The sequence below is a fragment of the Sminthopsis crassicaudata genome, chromosome 1, assembly GCF_048593235.1.
Source record: "Sminthopsis crassicaudata isolate SCR6 chromosome 1, ASM4859323v1, whole genome shotgun sequence".
In the NCBI taxonomy this organism is placed as follows: domain Eukaryota; kingdom Metazoa; phylum Chordata; class Mammalia; order Dasyuromorphia; family Dasyuridae; genus Sminthopsis; species Sminthopsis crassicaudata.
Window position 1 is genome coordinate 471,709,056 of NC_133617.1, and position 19,811 is coordinate 471,728,866.

At 32.9% G+C, this 19,811-nt stretch overlaps 2 protein-coding genes across 12 annotated transcripts in view; one reads left to right on the forward strand and one right to left on the reverse strand.

The window, feature by feature from the left end:
- The window catches only part of METTL9 (methyltransferase 9, His-X-His N1(pi)-histidine), a 64,968-nt gene that overhangs the window by 43,893 nt on the left and 1,264 nt on the right, over positions 1-19,811 (forward strand). For all 6 annotated transcript variants that reach the window (XM_074281035.1, XM_074281034.1, XM_074281030.1 and 3 more), the window contains one exon: positions 300-484. In XM_074281035.1, coding sequence (XP_074137136.1) covers positions 300-484 — 185 coding nt within the window. The remainder of the gene's footprint in view (positions 1-299; positions 485-19,811) is intronic.
- IGSF6 (immunoglobulin superfamily member 6) lies at positions 8,983-19,281 on the reverse strand. Of its 6 annotated transcripts, none has more exons than XM_074281036.1 (6): positions 19,147-19,281; positions 17,369-17,731; positions 14,692-14,798; positions 13,882-13,935; positions 13,505-13,582; positions 8,983-11,850 (listed from the first exon to the last, which is right to left on the reverse strand). In XM_074281036.1, exons 1-6 carry the CDS (start codon positions 19,223-19,225, stop codon positions 11,791-11,793), a joined length of 741 nt encoding a protein of 246 aa, XP_074137137.1. In that variant the 5' UTR covers positions 19,226-19,281; the 3' UTR covers positions 8,983-11,790. The 6 variants fall into 6 exon arrangements, with proteins under 6 accessions (XP_074137137.1, XP_074137142.1, XP_074137138.1 ...); XM_074281041.1 differs by having other exon boundaries at positions 11,668-11,850; positions 13,882-13,932; positions 14,692-14,795; XM_074281037.1 differs by having other exon boundaries at positions 11,668-11,850; positions 14,692-14,795.

A 19,811-nucleotide genomic window follows, 5' to 3' on the forward strand; every position in this document is an offset into this window, starting at 1 on the left:
AAGCCATAGACGTGTTACTTATGCTTTAGGCTTTTAGTTACTTTGCATATCTAAATATGGGTGTTAATTTCTTCTGTTTCTAGAAACCAATTAAATTGTGTTGTATAGGAAATAATTCATATCACCTTTGCTTATTGGTATTACAACTGTAAATAGCAGTTATAAACAAAGGTCTCAAATGTTTTGGATCTGCTTTGTTTTAAGACAAAAATAAGATTATATTAGTAGGGGATTTTAGCTGTTTTAAAATATTTATTTAAGTTTATATTAAATTTATTATTTCTGGGGTTTTTTCCTAGAGTGCTTGGCATAAATGAATGGCAGAACACAGGATTCCAGTATGATGTTATCAGCTGCTTGAATCTGCTTGATCGTTGTGATCAGCCACTGACTTTATTAAAAGATATTAGAAGTGTACTGGAGCCAACTAGAGGCAGGGTCATCCTTGCATTGGTTCTGCCTTTTCATCCATATGTGGAAAATGGTAAGCATGTTCTGATTGAAGTTCTGGGAATTCTTAGGATGTTCTACTTTCAGTAAGTATTGAGTGGCCAGTTATTTGTTCTTTATTTTACTTATATTGAAGTTTTGTCCAACATAAACTTGGTAAATATTTGTTTTATTGTGGATTTTGCTGCAGTTTGTGAGACCGCAATTAATATTAGAATTATATCGTTATACAGACATTTCCTATCTTATATTCAGAAGGGACCTTAGAGATCATGGAATTTAAGTCATTTTCCCAATTCATGAGTCTTTGTTGCAGTTTCCTTTAACTAGAGGACATCCAACTTTTGCCTAAATACTTTCGGTTGTGGGAAACCTGTGCCATTTGAGATGACTAATTGTTAGACTGTACCAAATAAGCTGTTGATCCAACAGTTTGATTTTTGGGGGCCTAAAGTTACATAGAGGACTTTTGACACACAGAATAAGGCATTTATAGTAAACTTTAAAGTGTTGGCTGTAAATGATTCCTATACACTTAGTCATTGACCTATTTATTGTTCTGTGATGTACATTTCTTGGCATAGGTTCTAAGAGATTAAATCTTTATCTTATTTTTTCTGTGAAGACCATCAGTGTTCTGACATGTATCATTTATTAATATAACATACTGTTTTAATTACATAACCATATTCTTCAGAAGCATTGATATCTCTACTCTCAGAATATAGTATGTATCCCAAAAAGTAGATTGATTTGTTTTCACTCCATGATGAATGTGACCTTTGACTGCAACTTGTTTAATCCCCAGTCAGATTTTTAGCTATATGTCATTTGCATTTCATTACCTGCTAAAGGAAGTAATGATTCTAAATGAAGTCTTTTAATAGTCATTTCCTTAATATACTGCTTTGGTCAGCTTTGGGTTCAAAATCTTTCCAACTTAACATTTTCTCCAACTCTAATAGTATTTGTCAGTGTCATGCTGATAATATAGTAGAAAATGTGTAGCCTTACAATCAACAACATTGCCAGTTGTAGACTTTGAATTGCATGTGACTTTTTATTACTTAATTCCTCTTCCCTTATTGACCTGCTTTGATTTTTATTTTCTAATAGCACATGAAGTTAGGCAGTTGTTTATAGAAATCCTTTCACAGCTCCTCTACTGCCTTCTCTTTAATATTTTTTTTCCTTTTTAAACTGTAAATAGCTTATTTATATGTATCTGTTTGCTTGTCTCTTCCATTATATTATAAACTCCTCAAAGGTAAGGATTATCCTTTGCCTTTTTTTGTGTCCCCAACACTAACATATATACTTAATATGCTTATGGACTAATTGAGTATGACAGAAAACATTGGAGTTTGTGGGACAGTGACCCTTACCCAAATTAAAATCAGAGATTCTTGAGGTTTAAAAAAAAAAAAAAAAAAAAAAGACAAAAGGGATTTATTACAATTTCATGAGAAAGGGCAACTCCAAACAGACAAGATATCAGTAGAAGAGTGCAAAGCACAAACTGCAAAACACAAAATTAAATAGACCAGAAACTCTCATATCCCCCTTGACCTTTTCTCCCATTGTTGGGGGGGGGGGGGAAGTCCAGGCCTACATGCTAAACACAGAAATCTATCCCAAAAATAAAAGAAAAATTAGTAAATAACAAAATTCTTAAATTTCCTGCTGTTCAAGCAGTTATCCTTGGGTGAGAGAATTCTGTTACCTGAATTCCCAAAGCCATTATTTATTTATTGCCTTTATTTTTTTGTTTGTTTGTTTTGCTGAGGCAATTGGGGTTAAGTGACTTGCCCAGGGTCACACAGCTAGGAAGTGTTAAGTATCTGAGGCCAGATTTGAACTCAGGTTCTCCTGATTTCAGGGCTGGTGCTCTATCCACTGTGCCACCTAGCTGCCCCCATCATTGTCTTTAAAAGAAGTGCTTAAATGCTAATTAAGAAGTAGGGGGAAATAGGGGAAATGTTCATCCAAGACAGTTGAACACCTGCAGCTTTTTAGCTATAGCTTACCTTGTTATTGCAGAGGCTCAAGTCACAATTAGGGCATAGTTTAAGGCCATATTCTTATGCAAGGTCTTCACTCAGTTTATTTTATTCAGTATCTCCTCTTTATTAACCTTTGAGGACTTTTTACACCATTTTTGAACTATGTTGTTCTCAGTCTCCAGATCTTCTGGACCTAGTGTTTCCTTTTTCACTACTGGGTCCATCCTTGTCTAATTGGACTTTCCTCTTCAGGTTATTCAGTCTTTATCATCTTGATCAGTAATGTCTGTAGTCCACTGCTAATTCCTCCATTGTCTCCAATCTAGTTAGCATCTTTAAAGACCTACCCACCAACCTTTGAGATAATCTCATTGGGAATTTAGCCTTCCCAGTCTTGATGGCATATTGTTAGACAGGTCTGGAACTGGTCAGCCACCTGGCTCCCTGACCTTCCCTCTTTAGTTTCTACCTTAGCCAACCCCAAGACTACATTTGCCTTATAAAAGATCTGTTTATGATGAAAATTTTTGCTAAATTCTTTTCAGGACTAAGCCCACTATAAGATACTCTCCCTCACAATGCCTTTCCTCTAGCTAACTCTGGTCAGTCTGCCAATGACTTTGTCTCACCTCATGGGGGAACTTGTCTTTGATATGTTCTCCCAACTCCATTTCATATTTTCCATTCTTGGTGTCCACTGTACCTCCTTATTTTTTCTGTAACCCATTCCCCCATATAAATCTACCTTTTGCTAGAGAGAATGGCCATTGTGACCAAACCCCAATTTTTGGTGGCTGCCATCATTTGAAGACAGACTCCACACCATCAATCACATCAGTGAAGACCAGGTCTGGAATGGGACATGGGCCAGATGTCTTTGCCAATTTCCTTCACTATCTGCCCATTATCATTAATTTGTACACAACAGAAATTTAATTTCCCACAAATTCTTCAGTCAAGAAGTAATCTAATACCAATTTATGTTGGAGTACTGCTTCTCTAGTCTTAGTGGCCTGGTCTTCTTACAAATCCAGTGCCTTTGTCATCTGGTTAGTAATTATTTCAACCATGGCCTGAAGTCTAATGACCCCATTCAGCATATAGGTTGGGGTTCTGTACCTTCAACTCTCATCTGGAGCCACCACTTACTATTTGTGTCCCTAGTAATTATAGTAGGTAACTTCACAAATAAAAATGTTTATCGGGAAAGTCAGCAACAGCAGAAATATTAAAACAGACAGACATATACAACTAGCAACAGATAGATGACTAGGCCAAATACTCACTTATTTAGAATATGATGACTACATTTTCAGATAGGAAACTGCAAGATCTTACATACTTGAACTATGCTCATATCTTCTATTGAATATTTGCCCTGAATATAGAAATTTACTATAAGAGGAAAAAGCAGAGACATGATTATAATAGCATCAGAACTGGTCCTTTAGGCCTCAGCCTGTGAGCAATACATGACAGGATAAAGCATCCTTAGCTAATTGTATATAATAACAATTCCACTTCATGGCCAGACTCAGGAATAATCAGGTAAGTTTTTTTTTGTTTTTGTTTTTTTTAAATAGCTTTTTATTTACAAAATATATGCATGGGTAATTTTTCAACATTGATCCTTGCAAAACCTTCTGTTTCAACTTTTCTCTCCTTCCCCCCACCCTCTCCCCTAGATGGCAGGTAATCCAATACATGTTAAATATGTTAAAGTAGGTGTTAAATCCAAAATATGTATGCACATTTATACAATTATCTTGCTGCGTAAGGAAAATCAGATCTAGAAAGAAAGAAAAAAACCCTGAGAAGGAAAACAAAAATGCAAGCAAACAATAACAAAAAGAGTGGAAATGCTATATTGTGGTCCACACTTATTTCCCATAGTGTTCTCTCTGGGTGTAGATGACTCTCTTTGTCACTGAACAATTGGAAGTGGTTTGAATCATCTCATTGTTGAAGAGAGCCTCTTTCATCAGAATTAATCTTTGTATAATCTTGTTGCTGTGTATAATGATCTCCTGGTTCTGCTTATTTCACTTAGCATCAGTTCATGTGAGTCTCTATAGGACTCTCTGAAATTATCCTGCTGATCATTTCTTATAGAACAATAATATTCCATAACATTCAAATACCATAATTTATTCAGCCATTCTCCAGTTGATGGGCATCCATTCAATTTCCAGTTATTAGCCACTACGAAAAGGGCTGCCACAAACATTTTGGCACATACAGGTCCTTTTCCCTTCTTTAATTTTTCTTTGGGATATAAGCCCAGTAGTAACACTACTGGATCAGAGGGTATGCACACTTTGATAACTTTTGAGCATAGTTCCAAATTGCTGTCCAGAATGGTTGGATTTGTTCGCAATTCTACCAACAATGCACCAGTGTCCTCGTTTCCCCACATCTCCAACATTCAGCATTATCTTTTCCTGTCATCTTAGCCAATCTGACTGGTATGTGCGGTATCTCAGAGTTGTCTTAATTTGCATTTCTCTGATCAATAATGATTTGGAACACCTTTTCATATGACTAGAAATAGTTTGTTTCTTTATCTGAAAATTATCTGTTCATATCCTTTGACCATTTATCAATTGGAGAATGGCTTGATTTCTTGTAAATTTGAGTCAGTTCTCTATATATTTTGGAAATGAGGCCTCTATCAGAACCTTTGAATGTAAAAATGTTTTCCCAGTTTATTGCTTCCCTTCTAATCTTGTCTGCATTAGTTTTGTTTGTACAAACACTTTTAAACTTGATATAATCGAAATTTTCTATTTTGTGATCAAAAATGATCTCCACTTCTTCTTTGGTCACAAATTCCTTCCTCCTCCACAGGTCTGAGAGGTAAACTATCCTTTGTTCCTCTAATTTATTTATGATCTCATTCTTTATGCCTAAATCATGGACCCATTTTGATCTTATCTTGGTATACAGTGTTAAGTGTGGGTCAATACCTAGTTTCTGTCATACTAGTTTCCAATTTCCCCAGCAGTTTTTGTCAAATAGTGAATTCTTATCCTAAAAGCTGTGGTCTTTGGGTTTGTCAAACACTAGATTGCTATAGTTATTGACTATTTTGTCCTTTGAACCTAACCTATTCCATTGATCAACCAATCTAATATTTCTTAGCCAATACCAAATGGTTTTGGTGACTGCTGCTTTATAATATAGTTTTAGATCAGGTACAACTAGGCCACCTTCATTTGATTTTTTTTTCATTAGTTCCCTTGAAATTCTTGACCTTTTTTTCTTCCATGTGAATTGTTATTTTTTTCTAGGTCATTAAAAGTTTCTTGGGAGTCTGATTGGTATAGCACTAAATAAATAGATCAGTTTAGGTAATATTGTTATCTTTATTATATTCACTCGACCTATCCAAGAGCACTTAATATTTTTCCAATTTATTAGATCTAACTTTATTTTGGTGGAAAGTGTTTTGAAGTTTTGCTCATATAGATCCTGACATTCCCTTGGCAGATAGATTCCCAAATATTTTATATTATTGATAGTTATTTTAAATGAAATTTCTCTTTGTATCTCTTGCTGTTGGATTTTGTTAGTGATGTATAAAAATATTGATGATTTATGTGGATTTATTTTGTATCCTGAAACTTTGCTAAAGTTGTGGGTTATTTCTAATAGCTTTTTAGTAAATTTTCTGGGGAGATAGGTTTTTATTCAGAGGAACACCACTGGTAAACTGAATTAGAAAGATCCCACTTTAAGTAGAGGCCAATGTTGTCTTCCCAACTCTTGAGGAGATATTAACCTCTACCTGTAATAATTCAGGATTACATTCCTCTGAGTAGTTGTGGCATATTTGTTTCAGATGGTGGATTACTGCCTTGATGATCCATCAGACAATCATACCTGAATTTAAAACTCCAAATAATATCAGCGACAGTCTCAAGACATTTTATCTCAGATAGCAAGTCTTTTTAATTAAAGGTTCAGGTAAATTTAGCTTTCAAGGATCACATATCCTAAATAAGTATTGACTATACCTATTTACATTGATAACAGTAAGAGATTCATCCTAGGAAGTTCACAATTTATCTTCACCATTACACACATTATTTTACTTTGACATGCTCAATAACCAATCTATATCAAAACATATATCACTGTTCTCAGATTCTCCCTAAATAATGGGAACAACTTTAAAATGACTCAATACAACCAATTAAAACTTACATAGAATATACTGTCCTAATTTCACATTAAAGAATCCTATCAGAATTAACATTGATTATTTCTTCATCCTAAAAAATGTTAATTCAACTTTCTCCAATCAAGGAGTCCCTATAAACTTTTCTAGTAACATAAATAATACATACAGCACCAATATTAAAATTTCTTCTAAGCACAATTAATGTCCTCTCCCAACAAAACATTCCTAATTGCAAAGTCAATTTTAGAAGATATAAATTGTCCTTAGCAGTCCATTCTTGAGGTTCCTGCACAGAACCTTTAATCCTGGTGTTTGTCTGGTAAGGTCCTTCTCACTTTGCTTCTTCCAGGACTTACTTAGTAAGCACCCACTCTCGTGAACTGCAAACTCTAAAGATGTTGTCTGAGCCAGCAATCCTTGCTTCCTAAGGACTGGAAGAGGACACTGCTAGTATATAATTTCTTAGAAATTTATCCTTTGTTTTTTTTTAATTTAATTTTTATTTTATTTTATAATTATAACTTTTTTTTTGACAGTACATATACATGGGTAATTTTTTACAACATTATCCCTTGCACTTGCTTCTATTCAAATTTTTTCCCTTCCTCCCCCAACCCCCTCCCCCAGATGGCAGGCAGTCTTATACATGTTAAATATATTACAGTATATTCTAGATACAATATATGTGTGTAGAACCGAATTTTTTGTTGCACAGGAAGAATTGGATTCAGAAGGTAAAAATAACAGTTTACACTCATTTCCCAGTGTTCTTTTTCTGGATGTAGCTGATTCTGTCCATCATTATTCAATTGGAATTGGATTAGCTCTTCTCTATGTTGAAGATATCCACTTCCATCAGCATACATCCTCGTACAGTATCATTGTTGAAGTGTATAATGATCTTCTGGTGCTGCTCGTTTCACTTAGCATCAGTTGATGTAAGTCTCTACAAGCCTCTCTGTATTTCTCCTGTTGGTCATTTCTTATAGAATAATAATATTCCATAACATTCATATGCCATAATTTACCCAACCATTCTCCAATTGATGGACATCCATTCATCTTCCAGCTTCTAGCCACTATGAAAAGGGCTTCCACAAACAGTTTAGCACATACAGGTCCCTTTCCCTTCTTTAGTATTTCCTTGGGATATAAGCCCAGTAGTAGTATGTCTGGGTCAAAGGGTATGCACATTTCGATAACTTTTTGGGCATAATTCCAGATTGCTCTCCAGAATGGTTGGATTCTTTCACAACTCCACCAACAATGCATCAGTGTCCCAGTTTTCCCACAGCCCCTCTAACATTCATGGTTATTTGTTCCTGTCATCTTAGCCAATCTGACAGGTGTGTAATGATACCTCAGAGTTGTCTTAATTTGCATTTCTCTGATCAATAGTGATTTGGAATATCCTTTGTTTTAAAAGAGGATATTTCTCTTTCTCCTCCCAAATAAAAGTAAACCAAATATGGGAAAAGTCCCAGGTCACTTCTGGGAATAGTTCTAATTCTTTAAAAAAAAGCAATAGGCAAACATTTGGTCTGAGACAGTTTTGTCTCTAACATCAATTTAGTGATCCGTTTCTAATTCATTCTCTCCACTTTTCCTTGATGAGGGCAGATGCCCAGGTGTATGGAATTGCCACTCAATTTTCGATCCCTCCCCATTATTATTTGAAGTCCCTCTCCATTATTATTTGTAATCCTTCCCCATTATTACTTAGACGTAAAATATGTTCCTTTATCAGAATTAATAGTTTCTACCAATCCATACTTAAGTACAGTTTGTTCCAATGTTATTCCACTAACCCCTTTAAAGAAGCAGAGCTCAGGGGAAAGCTTCCACATATACCACTGTTGTCATTTTATTAAAACCTAACTTGAATATTTTAAAGCTCCCTCTGAAAAGACACTTCCTCAATACCTTCTTATTTATCTTTAGACATATTACATACTTTTCAGATACAATTTGTTCTGCAGTTATAGATATTCCTATACAACAAGTTTTCTTGCTTTTACTTCTTTGTTAAAGGAAGAAAGCAAGACAAATTTTTTGTTGTCTTTGTGAGGTAATTAGGATTAAATGATTTAGCCAGAGTCACACAGCTAGGAAGTGTTAAGTGTCTGAGGCCAGATTTGAACTCAGGTCCTCCTGACTTCAAGGCTGGTTCTCTATCCACTGCACCAAACTAGCTGCCCCAGGAAGACAAATTTTAAGATTCAGAGTGTAGGTAATGTCTAAATAATTTTGGACCAAATTTCACAAACTTTGTACCACATATCCAGGTGGGTTGACAAAATGTTAAAGCACAGTTCGTACAATTTTTACAAATTACCCAATATACAATTTAGAAAGCAGCATAGTTTAATTAGGAGATACAAACATGTGACTGACCTCTTTAAGTAAGTTACCAGAGAACCAAAAATTTTTTAATTTAAAATCAAATCAAATACAGATTTAAATTTCTAGTAATAATACTTCAATAGCAATGGACACATATTTCTAAAATCTTATACCAGAATAAACAATTAGTTCACAATTTCAGCACACACTAATTAATAGTAATTGTCTTATACAATTTCAGAATCAGAATTACAGTTAAAACACACACAACCCCAAATTTAAGATGATAGAAAACTGCCCTTTCAAGTTTGTTTACAGATTTTTAAGAAGTTGGTGGACTTTAGGATCCTGGGTGAGAGGGTTGGAGTAATTTGGTCCCAGATGTCCAACTGTGGTTTTTGTGGCCCAGTGACTAGCCCAGCCTCCATGCCAGAAATGCTGGCAGCTGGGGTGGAGGGTGCAGGTGAAAGGCATTGGAGCACCAGCACAAACCCCCAGAAGAGTCCAGGCCAGCCAGGGATGCCAGCCTAGCCGAGACAGATTCTACAAGTCTCAGGTTCAGGTCCTCAGAAGGCTTTTAGTCATGTAAATTAATCTTACCTAAAAATATTATAGACCAATTCAACTGACTTATAGTGCCAAGCAATTTAATGATTAGTTTCAAAAATCCAGAATCTGCTAAAATGTTTTAATAGTTCTATAATCTTCAGATATTAGCCAGTTCTATGTCTTCCCCCCTCACCAGTTTCTTACCTACGTGGGTTGTGCACTTACGTGACCAATTTCAAACTTTTCTCAGCTGGCTTATCTCCTGGGCCAAATTGAGAAGGCTTACTTGGCTGCCTGAGCTATGTTGGAGAGCACATTCTGTATGAGGTTAGGAGGGTAGCCTAGGACTGGGATGTGTGGGGTCTTTTAAGTGCCAAAGTGGGGTTTATATTTAAAAGATGTTAAAGAGTCTCTAGGGAGCCACAAAAATTTCTCTGAAGGAATGTGATCTATGCAGGCTAATTTGGAGAGAGGGGACAGACTAAAGGCAAAGACACAAATCAGGACCATCTCCACCAATAGTAGTGGTACTAGTAATGTTGCCTTCTGTTGGGGGGGAAAAAAACCATTAGATTAAGAAGACAGTTTGATAGTTGGAGATTTTCATGTTCTAAATAAAATGCCATTTTACTATAGGAACTTAGTCTTCTAATCAACATGTGAATAAAGAGAAAACATAATTAAATAACTTCTAGGAAAGGTATATTGTAAAATTAATCAACTTTGCTTCCTTTTTTGCTCAGTGAGCTTGTGCTATGTTAATAAATCTTCTTTAATTTGTTTAAATAAATGTGATATTTTTCTCTCATTTTATTCTCCCACATTATTAAGTTTAGATTTTCAGAGAATTCATAATATTTTAAAATTGATAAGACAGGATATCAGTTTACAAATAAACAAGGGGAGAAACTAACTTAGTTCAAAAGAAACATTCAAAGAAAGTACATGGTAAATTTTTCATTATAATTCATTTTAAATAATGAGGGCTCAATTCTTGCAAAGCTTTTGTGTTTCTAAAAGATATTCTTTGTAAACTGAAATAACATTCAAAGGAAAAACCTCACTGTTCATTACTGAAATGCTCAGTAATACAATCAATATTTTTCTTGCCTTTTCTGATTTTTTAAAACTAATGGTAAGCAGGTATAGTCTCTTTCTGTTATGGTATGATGCTACGGTGACACCTAGGGTTGAAGAAATCAAGTCACAGGTTTTTTATTCCAAGAGGAGCTTTCAGAAATCTATTGTAGTCATTTAAATGCTGTAGACACAACATTGGAATGTGTGATTCTATATTCTACTTGTTGCAAAATTCATGGAAGTGGTGTGTTGGCTTGACAAATGAATAAATCCTACACTATTACCCTACTGCTGTGTTATGCAAAATGATGGGTTTAACTTAAAGTAATGTTATATAGAATGAGCTAATATATAAAAAGAATTGCTTCTTTTTTCAAGATATATTTTACTAACTCAAATCTTAGTGCCAGAAGCTTTGTTTCCTTTTGCCTCAATAGAGATAAAACTTATTATGTGCCTACCATAGCTATATGGAGAGATGATTTCAATTTTGGCTCAAGTGAGTCCTCCTTAGAAATTACAGTAGGTAGAAGAACATTTGAGCCTAGGATTTCATTGGTATAGAAAATGCAAATTAGCAACTTTACTGAGGTAGCAATAGCTACCTGAGGCACCGAGAAATCAATTAAGTCCTACTCACAGTCAAACTAATATGTATGAATCAAAGTTAGAATTTGAAATTGAGTTTTCCAAGATGGATCAGTTCACAAATATACCAATAGCTTATTAGTATTCCAATTTTCCCACATCTTCTCCAACATTCATCATTTGTCTTTTTTGTCATTTTAGCCAATCTGATATGTGTAAGGTGGTATCTCAGAGTTTTTAAAATTTGCATTTCTCTAATCAAAAGTGATTTAGAGCATTTTATATGATTTTAAATAGCTTTGATTTCTTTGTCTAAAACCTACCTGTTTCATGTCTTTTGATCATTTACAATTTGAGAATGACTTGTATTTTTATCAGTTTGACTTGTTTTTCTCTATATTTAAAAAAAAGATACCTTTATTAGAGACACTTGCTATAAAAATTGTTTCCCAGCTTTCTGATTTCCTTCTAATTTTAGTTGCATTGGTTTTGTTTGTGTAAAACCTCTTTAATATAATTAATTATCCATGTTATATCTTGTAATGTTCTCTTATCTCTTGTTTGGTCATAAATTCTTCCTTTTTTTTTTTTTTCCTATGATCTTTCAAAGTTGGAATGTGTTCTTCTGTTTTCATAGATGTAGTCATCTCTCTCCTAAATAAAAAAAGACACATTTACGTTGATAATAATTACTTGTTGTTGTTAGGCAGTGTCTTATTATTGCTAATATTGGGAAATGACAAATAATCTTTCCAACAGCACTGGAGAGGTACAAAAGGGAAAATGTGGTTTTTTTCTTTACTAGAATAAGAAATAGAAGCAGAAACATTCTTAACTTGTTCAGATGTCCTTGTCAAACTGGAATGTCAGAAATCCTAATTTCTAATTGTATCCTGCTTTTTCACTTTCAATCTTTAGTAAGAAAAGATTATGAAAGTATCTTTTTTTTTAATGATGGTTTATATTTGTTTTATCATTGAGCATTGAAATAGCTTGCTTTCTGGTACTCTAATATAGAGAGGAATAAATTCATGTATTAATTGACATTAATAGCACAACAGTTTTTTCTGTTTTATAACTATGGAATTTTTCTACTGCATCTTAAAATAGCATTTTGTGATGAGACAGGGTCTGGGTATGATCCCTGAAAGAATAAAGTCAAGGATATATAAGTGAAGAGGTGAGTTGTCATTTAAAGTAAAATATCACTGGGATAATAATTTATAATATTACATTCATGGAAAGATTAACTCTTTAATATCTATCATATCAGTTTTAAAGTTGTACCTTGTTTGAAAGGTTTGCTTCTGTGGTATTCTAAGAATTGTTAAAATTTATAAGAATTTGTTACTTAAATTGCCTGATTTTTTTTTTTTTTTAAACTAGTTTGACTTTCTTTCCCCTTGGTTGAAAAACTAGTTGCTGCCTTCTAGGAATTTTTTTTGTTTCTCATTTTACATATATGCTAATCTTTGACATGTGACTCCTTCCCTTATGACCCTAACAGTTTATTTCTTTAATCTAAAAGAAGTTATTTCATTGAACTTCATTTTCCTCTTTGGAAATAAAGCAGAATTCAGTAAAACTACTAGCAAGCATCTCCTTTTTGCTTTTGCATTCCATAGATTTACTTTATCTTATTTATTTTATTTATGAGAATTTATTATTAAAAACTTAAAAAGGAATATATACATTAAAAGTTACACATGATAAACCTTGTATTGTCATATTCCCTTTGATTTGTGAATGAAGAGCTCTTTAAACATCTGAATTTTTGTTTTCTAATTTGAGGCCTATCAAAACAAAATTCTTTGCCCTATGAGGGCACAAATTTTGAAATAGTACTTTTTACAATTCCTAAAGGGTTGCATATTTTAAAAAAATTCTTCCTAATTAGTTTTTCCCGATGAGGACAATCTTATGGGACTAACATGAAAAATGAATACAGTAATATAGTAATAATGCATTCAGAAAAAGTAATTATCATTAATTTAGTGAATATTTATTGAGCATTTATTATGTGCTCAATAGCACGTGTATTGTAGCTAGGAAGTAGGAAGTATGTTTAAAAAAAAAAAAAGTAAGACATAATCCTAGACCTTTTTGGAATTTGATGTCTAACGTACAAAATGCTCATCCAATGGTCCCATAAAAGTTTATTCCTATGTAATATTACATAGTACATGAGAAAATTAATTCATGTTTTTGAGACTCCTGTTTTAATCTTTTTTAAAGAAAGCATGGCTATTTACTGTAAACTTTTAATTTTTCACAAAAAAAAAAAGCACTTAAGTTTGATGGCACATACTTCTTGTTTTGTTTCCACATATCTCTTATGATATAGTTCTTGCGCAATTTCCTGAAATATACGTCGAGCACTCCTCTTCTAGAAAGAAGGGTAAAGAAAGTTATTCTCTCTTTTGTAGCTTAAGACACAGAAATATAGTATTACCCATGCTTCCTCCCTTCCCAAGAACTTAACTTTTATTGTACAATTTCTGTATATACATGATATGAAAGTTATGGCTAAGTAATATAAAGTGAAATTCATTTTATGGCTAAAAATCTTTTTTGTCTAGTGACCATAAAGATAATGTCTAAATAGTTATTTTAAAATATGTTGTATTTGAACTCATTCTTTGTAGCCATACTTCTTAAAATGTTATATAAGTAAATATTTGGTACCTTCTGTGGTGCTTCATCAGTTCCTATTTTATTTGGTGTTTCCAGTTTTAACTGCTAAGAAAAAAGAATATTCATTTTTTAAAAAAAATTATATATTCTAAAGAATTATGAGAATTACCTTTTGCTCTGGCACAAAGTCTTTTAATTTTGTGAATTAAAAATTAAAAAAAACTAAAACAAAAAATTTCCTATATATTGATTTCCTTTGTGATCTTATTTATTTTATACATTTAAAAGCATTTGGATGAGAAGGGATTTACAGACTTTACCAGATTACTAGAAATGTCCATGACACAAAGAAAGTTAAGAATCCTTTACCTAGTATAAGATCCAAATTTTCCCATAACATTCAACGTAATATTTAGTTAATAAAACAAAAATGGATGTTCCCAACATTTTCTGAAATGTACACATAATATTTTAAATCATTAATAAAATAAATTGAACAGGTCAGGTTGACATTAATGATAAGGTTAACTTTAATAAAATGTGTAATGAATACACAGAAGAGATGTTACAACCAATTACTTTGGGCTTAATTAAATGCTTCAAGTTAAGTTTTAATTTTTTCCATTAACACTGTATTATTAGTAGACTTACTAGGACAGTGATATATGTTTACATTCTTCATTTAAGATCATGTATTAAAATTGTTATAAAAGTGGATTATATGTAGGTTTATTAGGAGGTGTTCTGAGATTTAAAAAAATTCTTATAAATACATTTTAGTTAATATTTAGCATTAATATAATTTGTCATTAAAAATTAAAAGGAAATTCAAAGGAAACAAAATAATTAAATTTGACTTACTTTGGAGATGATTATGAAGACCACACTTAGAATAGCAATATAAAAAGATAGCAGGGATAAGAAGGCTATCAGGACATTCTCTCCTTCGTGGCTGAGAAGCTTTTCTTCTTTATTAATAAAAAACAAAACCAAAAACAGCCATAATCACTGTTCCAGTTACTTTTATTAGTGAAATTCTGAAAGCAATAATATAGCCTGTCTGTCTCACATACTATATATTTATTTGTTCCTTTCGTTTTTTTTTGTTTTTTTTTGTTTTTTTGTTTTTTTGTTTTTTTTGAGGCTGGGCTTAAGTGACTTGCTGCCTAGGGTCATCACACAGCTAGGAAGTGTTAAGTGTCTGAGACCAGATTTGAACTCTGGCCCTCCTGAATTCAAGGCTGGTGCTCTATTCACTGCGCCACCTAGCTGCCCCTATTTGTTCCAAACAAAATAAGCAGGCTAAGTCAATGATGAGAAGCCTTTAAAATAGAAATCTGAATTTAAATTTTTGAAGCACATACAAATTACATGTGTGGCCAGGAAAAGCAAGGTGGAAAGCCTCCATTTCTGTTTTCCAACAAGTCCTTTTGTCTGTGTGTAGTTTAATGCCTTTGTCTCTTTAAAAGCTTGTTCTCTTCTTGTAAACAAGTATTAATAGAAATATAGTCTGTGTGACCCTGGGCAAGTCACTTAACCCCAGTCTCAAAAAAAAAAAAAAAAAAAAAAAGAAAGAAAAGAAAAGAAAAGAAAGATAGCACAATGGATAGTGAAGTACACAAACTTCCAAAATGATTTTATTTTTGTCATCTCTTTTGTGATTTAAATAGTACTTTAAAAATCTAGGATTTCATCCATACTACTTCTGCCATGCAGAACATAGTGTCACCTAGTGCCTTGAAGAAATGGAAGGGGGAAGGGAAGAAACATTAAAAAAAAAATTTATTTTATGGGGAAAAAAATCATTTCCATAACAATAAATAATAAAAGGTGATTATACATGAAATTGCAGATCTATTATGTATAACTATAATAAAATTATCATGTAAATTTTCACTGTACTTTCTCTTGATAGAGTTCATGAATTGCTGTGGTCAAAAATATTCATAAGCCTGTAGTAGCTATCCTATTGATTCACTTCTTCGAACTTATCTAGACTGATTCAGAAATGATAGACATATATTCCAACAGTGGGACTTTCTGACTTATTAATGAAGAGCCAAGTGACATTTCCATGCTCTCAGAGGGTAGATTTTATCCACCTTTGTGGATTGCAGTTGAAACTTAGGTCATTTCCCAACACTTTAGTAAAGGACAACAATATACGTCAAATAAAACAATAAAGAGGTCTTTTCTACAAATCCTCTATGTAAAGTGTGATCAAGGGAAGTGGGAAAAGAATTTCCTCATTTTCTTGCTCCATCAGAACACAAAGCCTCTAAACAATTGAAACTTCTTCCCTGGATTGAAATTAACTTATTAAAAATATTATTATCAAGATCCCATTAGTAAATCACAAATAACTTAATGCCTAGTTTATAGTTAAGAAATATTTTTATGTGCTTGTTGATTTTTAAATGGGTAGAAAAAAAATTTGACTATATGACTTGATATTTTCAACACCATTGTTCATTTAACAAGAGGGTTTGATGAACATAGGGAAGTAATCAACATTTTTTAGTCCACTTGTGGATTGCTAAAATTAAGATGGCCTTGTAGTTTTCCTTGTGAAAGTACAGAAAGGGCCAGAGATTCTTCACTGACCTTTTTCTGAAATTCAGGTTTGATCATCTACAATGTTCAAAGTTATTTGGCATGGCAGAGTGAAACATCAAGAAAAAGCTCATCATTGACTTAGTGAGTTTTCCCTTGTATGTGTAGTATATTACTACTGAAATGGTTTGCAGGAGATCTGGATTCTCAGCCTTAACTAGTAGGTCTCAGCCTTCTAGAAAGGCATCAAATACTAGTTGGACTTTATGTCTCTTGTCCAAAATCCAGCCTTCGTTGGAAAAGGTTGTCACTGGTCATAAGGTAATGATTTTTTCAGCACCAAGCAACCTTCAGAAGTCATCTACTAAGTTCTATCTACATTACTATTTACATCAGTGTAAGAAGTGCCCATAAAGTGATCCATAAAGTATTAAAATATTTTATTTTTATTTCTGATAATGGTAACTGCAATTTTTATATAGTGCTTAAAGATTTGCCAAATGTTTTCTATACACCAGCTTGATAAGGCTGTTTTTTTTGTTTGTTTGTTTGTTTGTTTGTTTTTTTAATGAGAAAATTGAGTTTCTGAGAGTTTCAGTGACTTGTTCTGTGATCACAGTTAAATAACACTTGAAGCAGAATTTGAACCCAGAACTCCATGTCCTTATCCTTTCCACTGACATTTTACCACCTTTGTTTTAACATGCTGAAGTCATTGTAATATTGAGATGATGGTAGAAGGATTTGGTCAGATTTAACTAGTAAAATTTATAATCACCTACTAAAAATATATGAAATTTAGTTTTCAGAGGGAGTGATAGGGAGAGGCAGAAAGCAAATGAAGGACTAGTAGATCAAATTTGACTAGCATCATACTTAGCCTATATATTATTAGTTATTACTAGCAAGTTTAAATAATTTTCATTAATTTTTTAGAACAGAATGGGAAAGGTTGGCATTTTGAAGTAAATAATAAATGACTTACCTCTTACCACCAGCATTGTTCCTGGCCCAGTTTGCTTAGATTTTGGTTCAGTTGAATCTGAAAATGCTATTCCACAGAAGTAAATTGCACTGTCACTTACATCTACTTCGTTGAGAGTAAGAAAAGCTTGATGAGGAATCTGTGATTTAGTTGTAAATTTGCCTACCTCACCTAGGCACTGATCTTTTGGACATAAACGTTCAGGTTGGTTTTGAGCTTTTTGGCGAAACCACAGAACTTCAGGCTGGGATATAGGGCAGTTGGTAGCAGAGAAATCACATGGTATAGTAATAATCTTATAAGTATTGTCAACTTCTAGAAGGGAAGGCTGTGTTATCTGAACAATACATGTTTGGGTAGAGCCTGTTGAAAAGAAAAAAAAAAATGAGAAAATTTAGATTTGTTATTGTTTTTCCTCTACCTCCCATTTTAATGAGATTTCAGATTTTCTTCTGGTATTGAGAATTCTCTGTTTAGAATAACTCTTTTTTTCTTCTTAATTCTCCCAGTCTTAGTCAAAACATAACCTGTATTATTTAAGATAACTCATGTTTACATAGTGTTTTACCAAATCACTTTAATTCTGCAAGAGTTCTGAGGCAAAGCAGATCTCCGTTTTTTATAGCTGAAGAAACTGAGACCAATTTAGACTTTACAGTCACACACAGTATACTGGAGTTTCTCATTCACTCTCTCCCCCTCTTCCTTCCCTTCTCCTTTCTCCTTCTTCTTCCTTTACCTCTCCCTCTCTCTTTCCTCTCCTTCCCCCCCTCACTCCCCCACCTTCCCATCTTTTTTTCCTTCAGTAAAATAGCAGATGGTACAAATTATACATTTTATAACTCTAGAATTTAAGGGGACCATTCCCTTTTACTGAAAGAAAAACTTAGAAGGAAAAGAAAATAAATTTCAATGGTTTTTTATTCTCACATTAAACATGTTAAGCAATACATTAACAAAAAGGGAAGTTTAGCTAAACTTACTTCACAATCTGTTCACATGAAAGTTTTTTTAAAAGTCACATACAAGTATAACATTTCTTTTTTCATTTAAATTAGCATTTTCATTGTTAAATGTTAAGTTTTTAAAGAAAAAAAAAACATATCCAACATGAGATTTTGTGGCAAATATTTTCCTATTAAAAAAAGTGATTTTAAATTATTTTCTAATGTAACATAATCCATTTTTTAAAAGTCAGATTTTATATGTTAACTTTTCTATAGTGTAAATCATTGCAGAAACATTTCCAACAGCTGAAATAAATCTCCATTCTACTCACAAAGATGGGGGAATACCTATTTTCAAAAATAAGATTGAGAAAAAACTAATTTTCAAAAGTAGTTTTTCCTTCCCTCTCTTTGTGAGTAGGTTTGAGATTTATTTTGACTATTAGAAGTAGTTTTATACTGGAGAAAAGTTGACATATAAATTTTGAGTTTATAGGAAATAATTTTAAATCTCAAGTCTCCTTTAAATTTAAAATACTTGATTTACCTAATTTGACTTTGTATACACAATTCTCAGGAACATATCTTGAACATATTTACTAAGTTCTTGCTGTGTATAAAATAAAACTGAGGGGGGAAAGTATAAATATAAAACTCACTCAACTATTTTTTAACTATCTCTAGTAAAAATCAATATTGTCATATTTTAGACAATTTTCATTATGTTATACATTTTTAAATTAACATGTAGGTCCTTAAAAACCTAAAAACATCGAAAGGAAGAAACAATAGTTCTGTTAAAGGGGGGGGGGGGGGAATGGAGAAGCTTACCAATGTACAGTAGGATCAGGTTGAATTCCAGAATGATAATGGTGATAACTCTGTTTGGGGTTGCCATCTTGTTGAACATATGTTTGAAAATGAAAGGAGGAGCTATGGAGAGGAAGTATAACTAGGAAGTATAATCAGAAAAATTGTTTAAATTGCATCAGCTGCTTTTGCAGCCACAGAATTTCATCCTGATTCTCAGAAATTTTAGTGTGTAATTTTCCAGTTACTAAATGATATTTTTCATGATGTCACATATCTTTTGTTAAGGGATTTTGACTTAATTTTGGTTAGACATGAAGGATAAACAAGTATTCAATCAGAAGCCTTAGATGTATTCATTCAGCACTAATGCTAGATATGGTGAGTTAATAGTAGAATTGATGATTGATCATTTTCCATAGAGTTAGACTTCCAGCTTAGAATCTATGATCCTTTCGTTACAACATAGTTGTATATATGAATGTAAGATTTGTTGTACTGGGTCATGCTCATGATCCTAAACAGTATTGTTTTCTTATGAGCATCTAGGGATGTTTTGATAATGATAGGATTTTCTTCTAGGATGCTGGTAGGATAATGATAGGATGTTTTTCAGGATACTATTCTCAAAGATTAGAAATGTACCTTAGTTTTCCTTAAATAATAATTAATTCAAAGATTTTTAA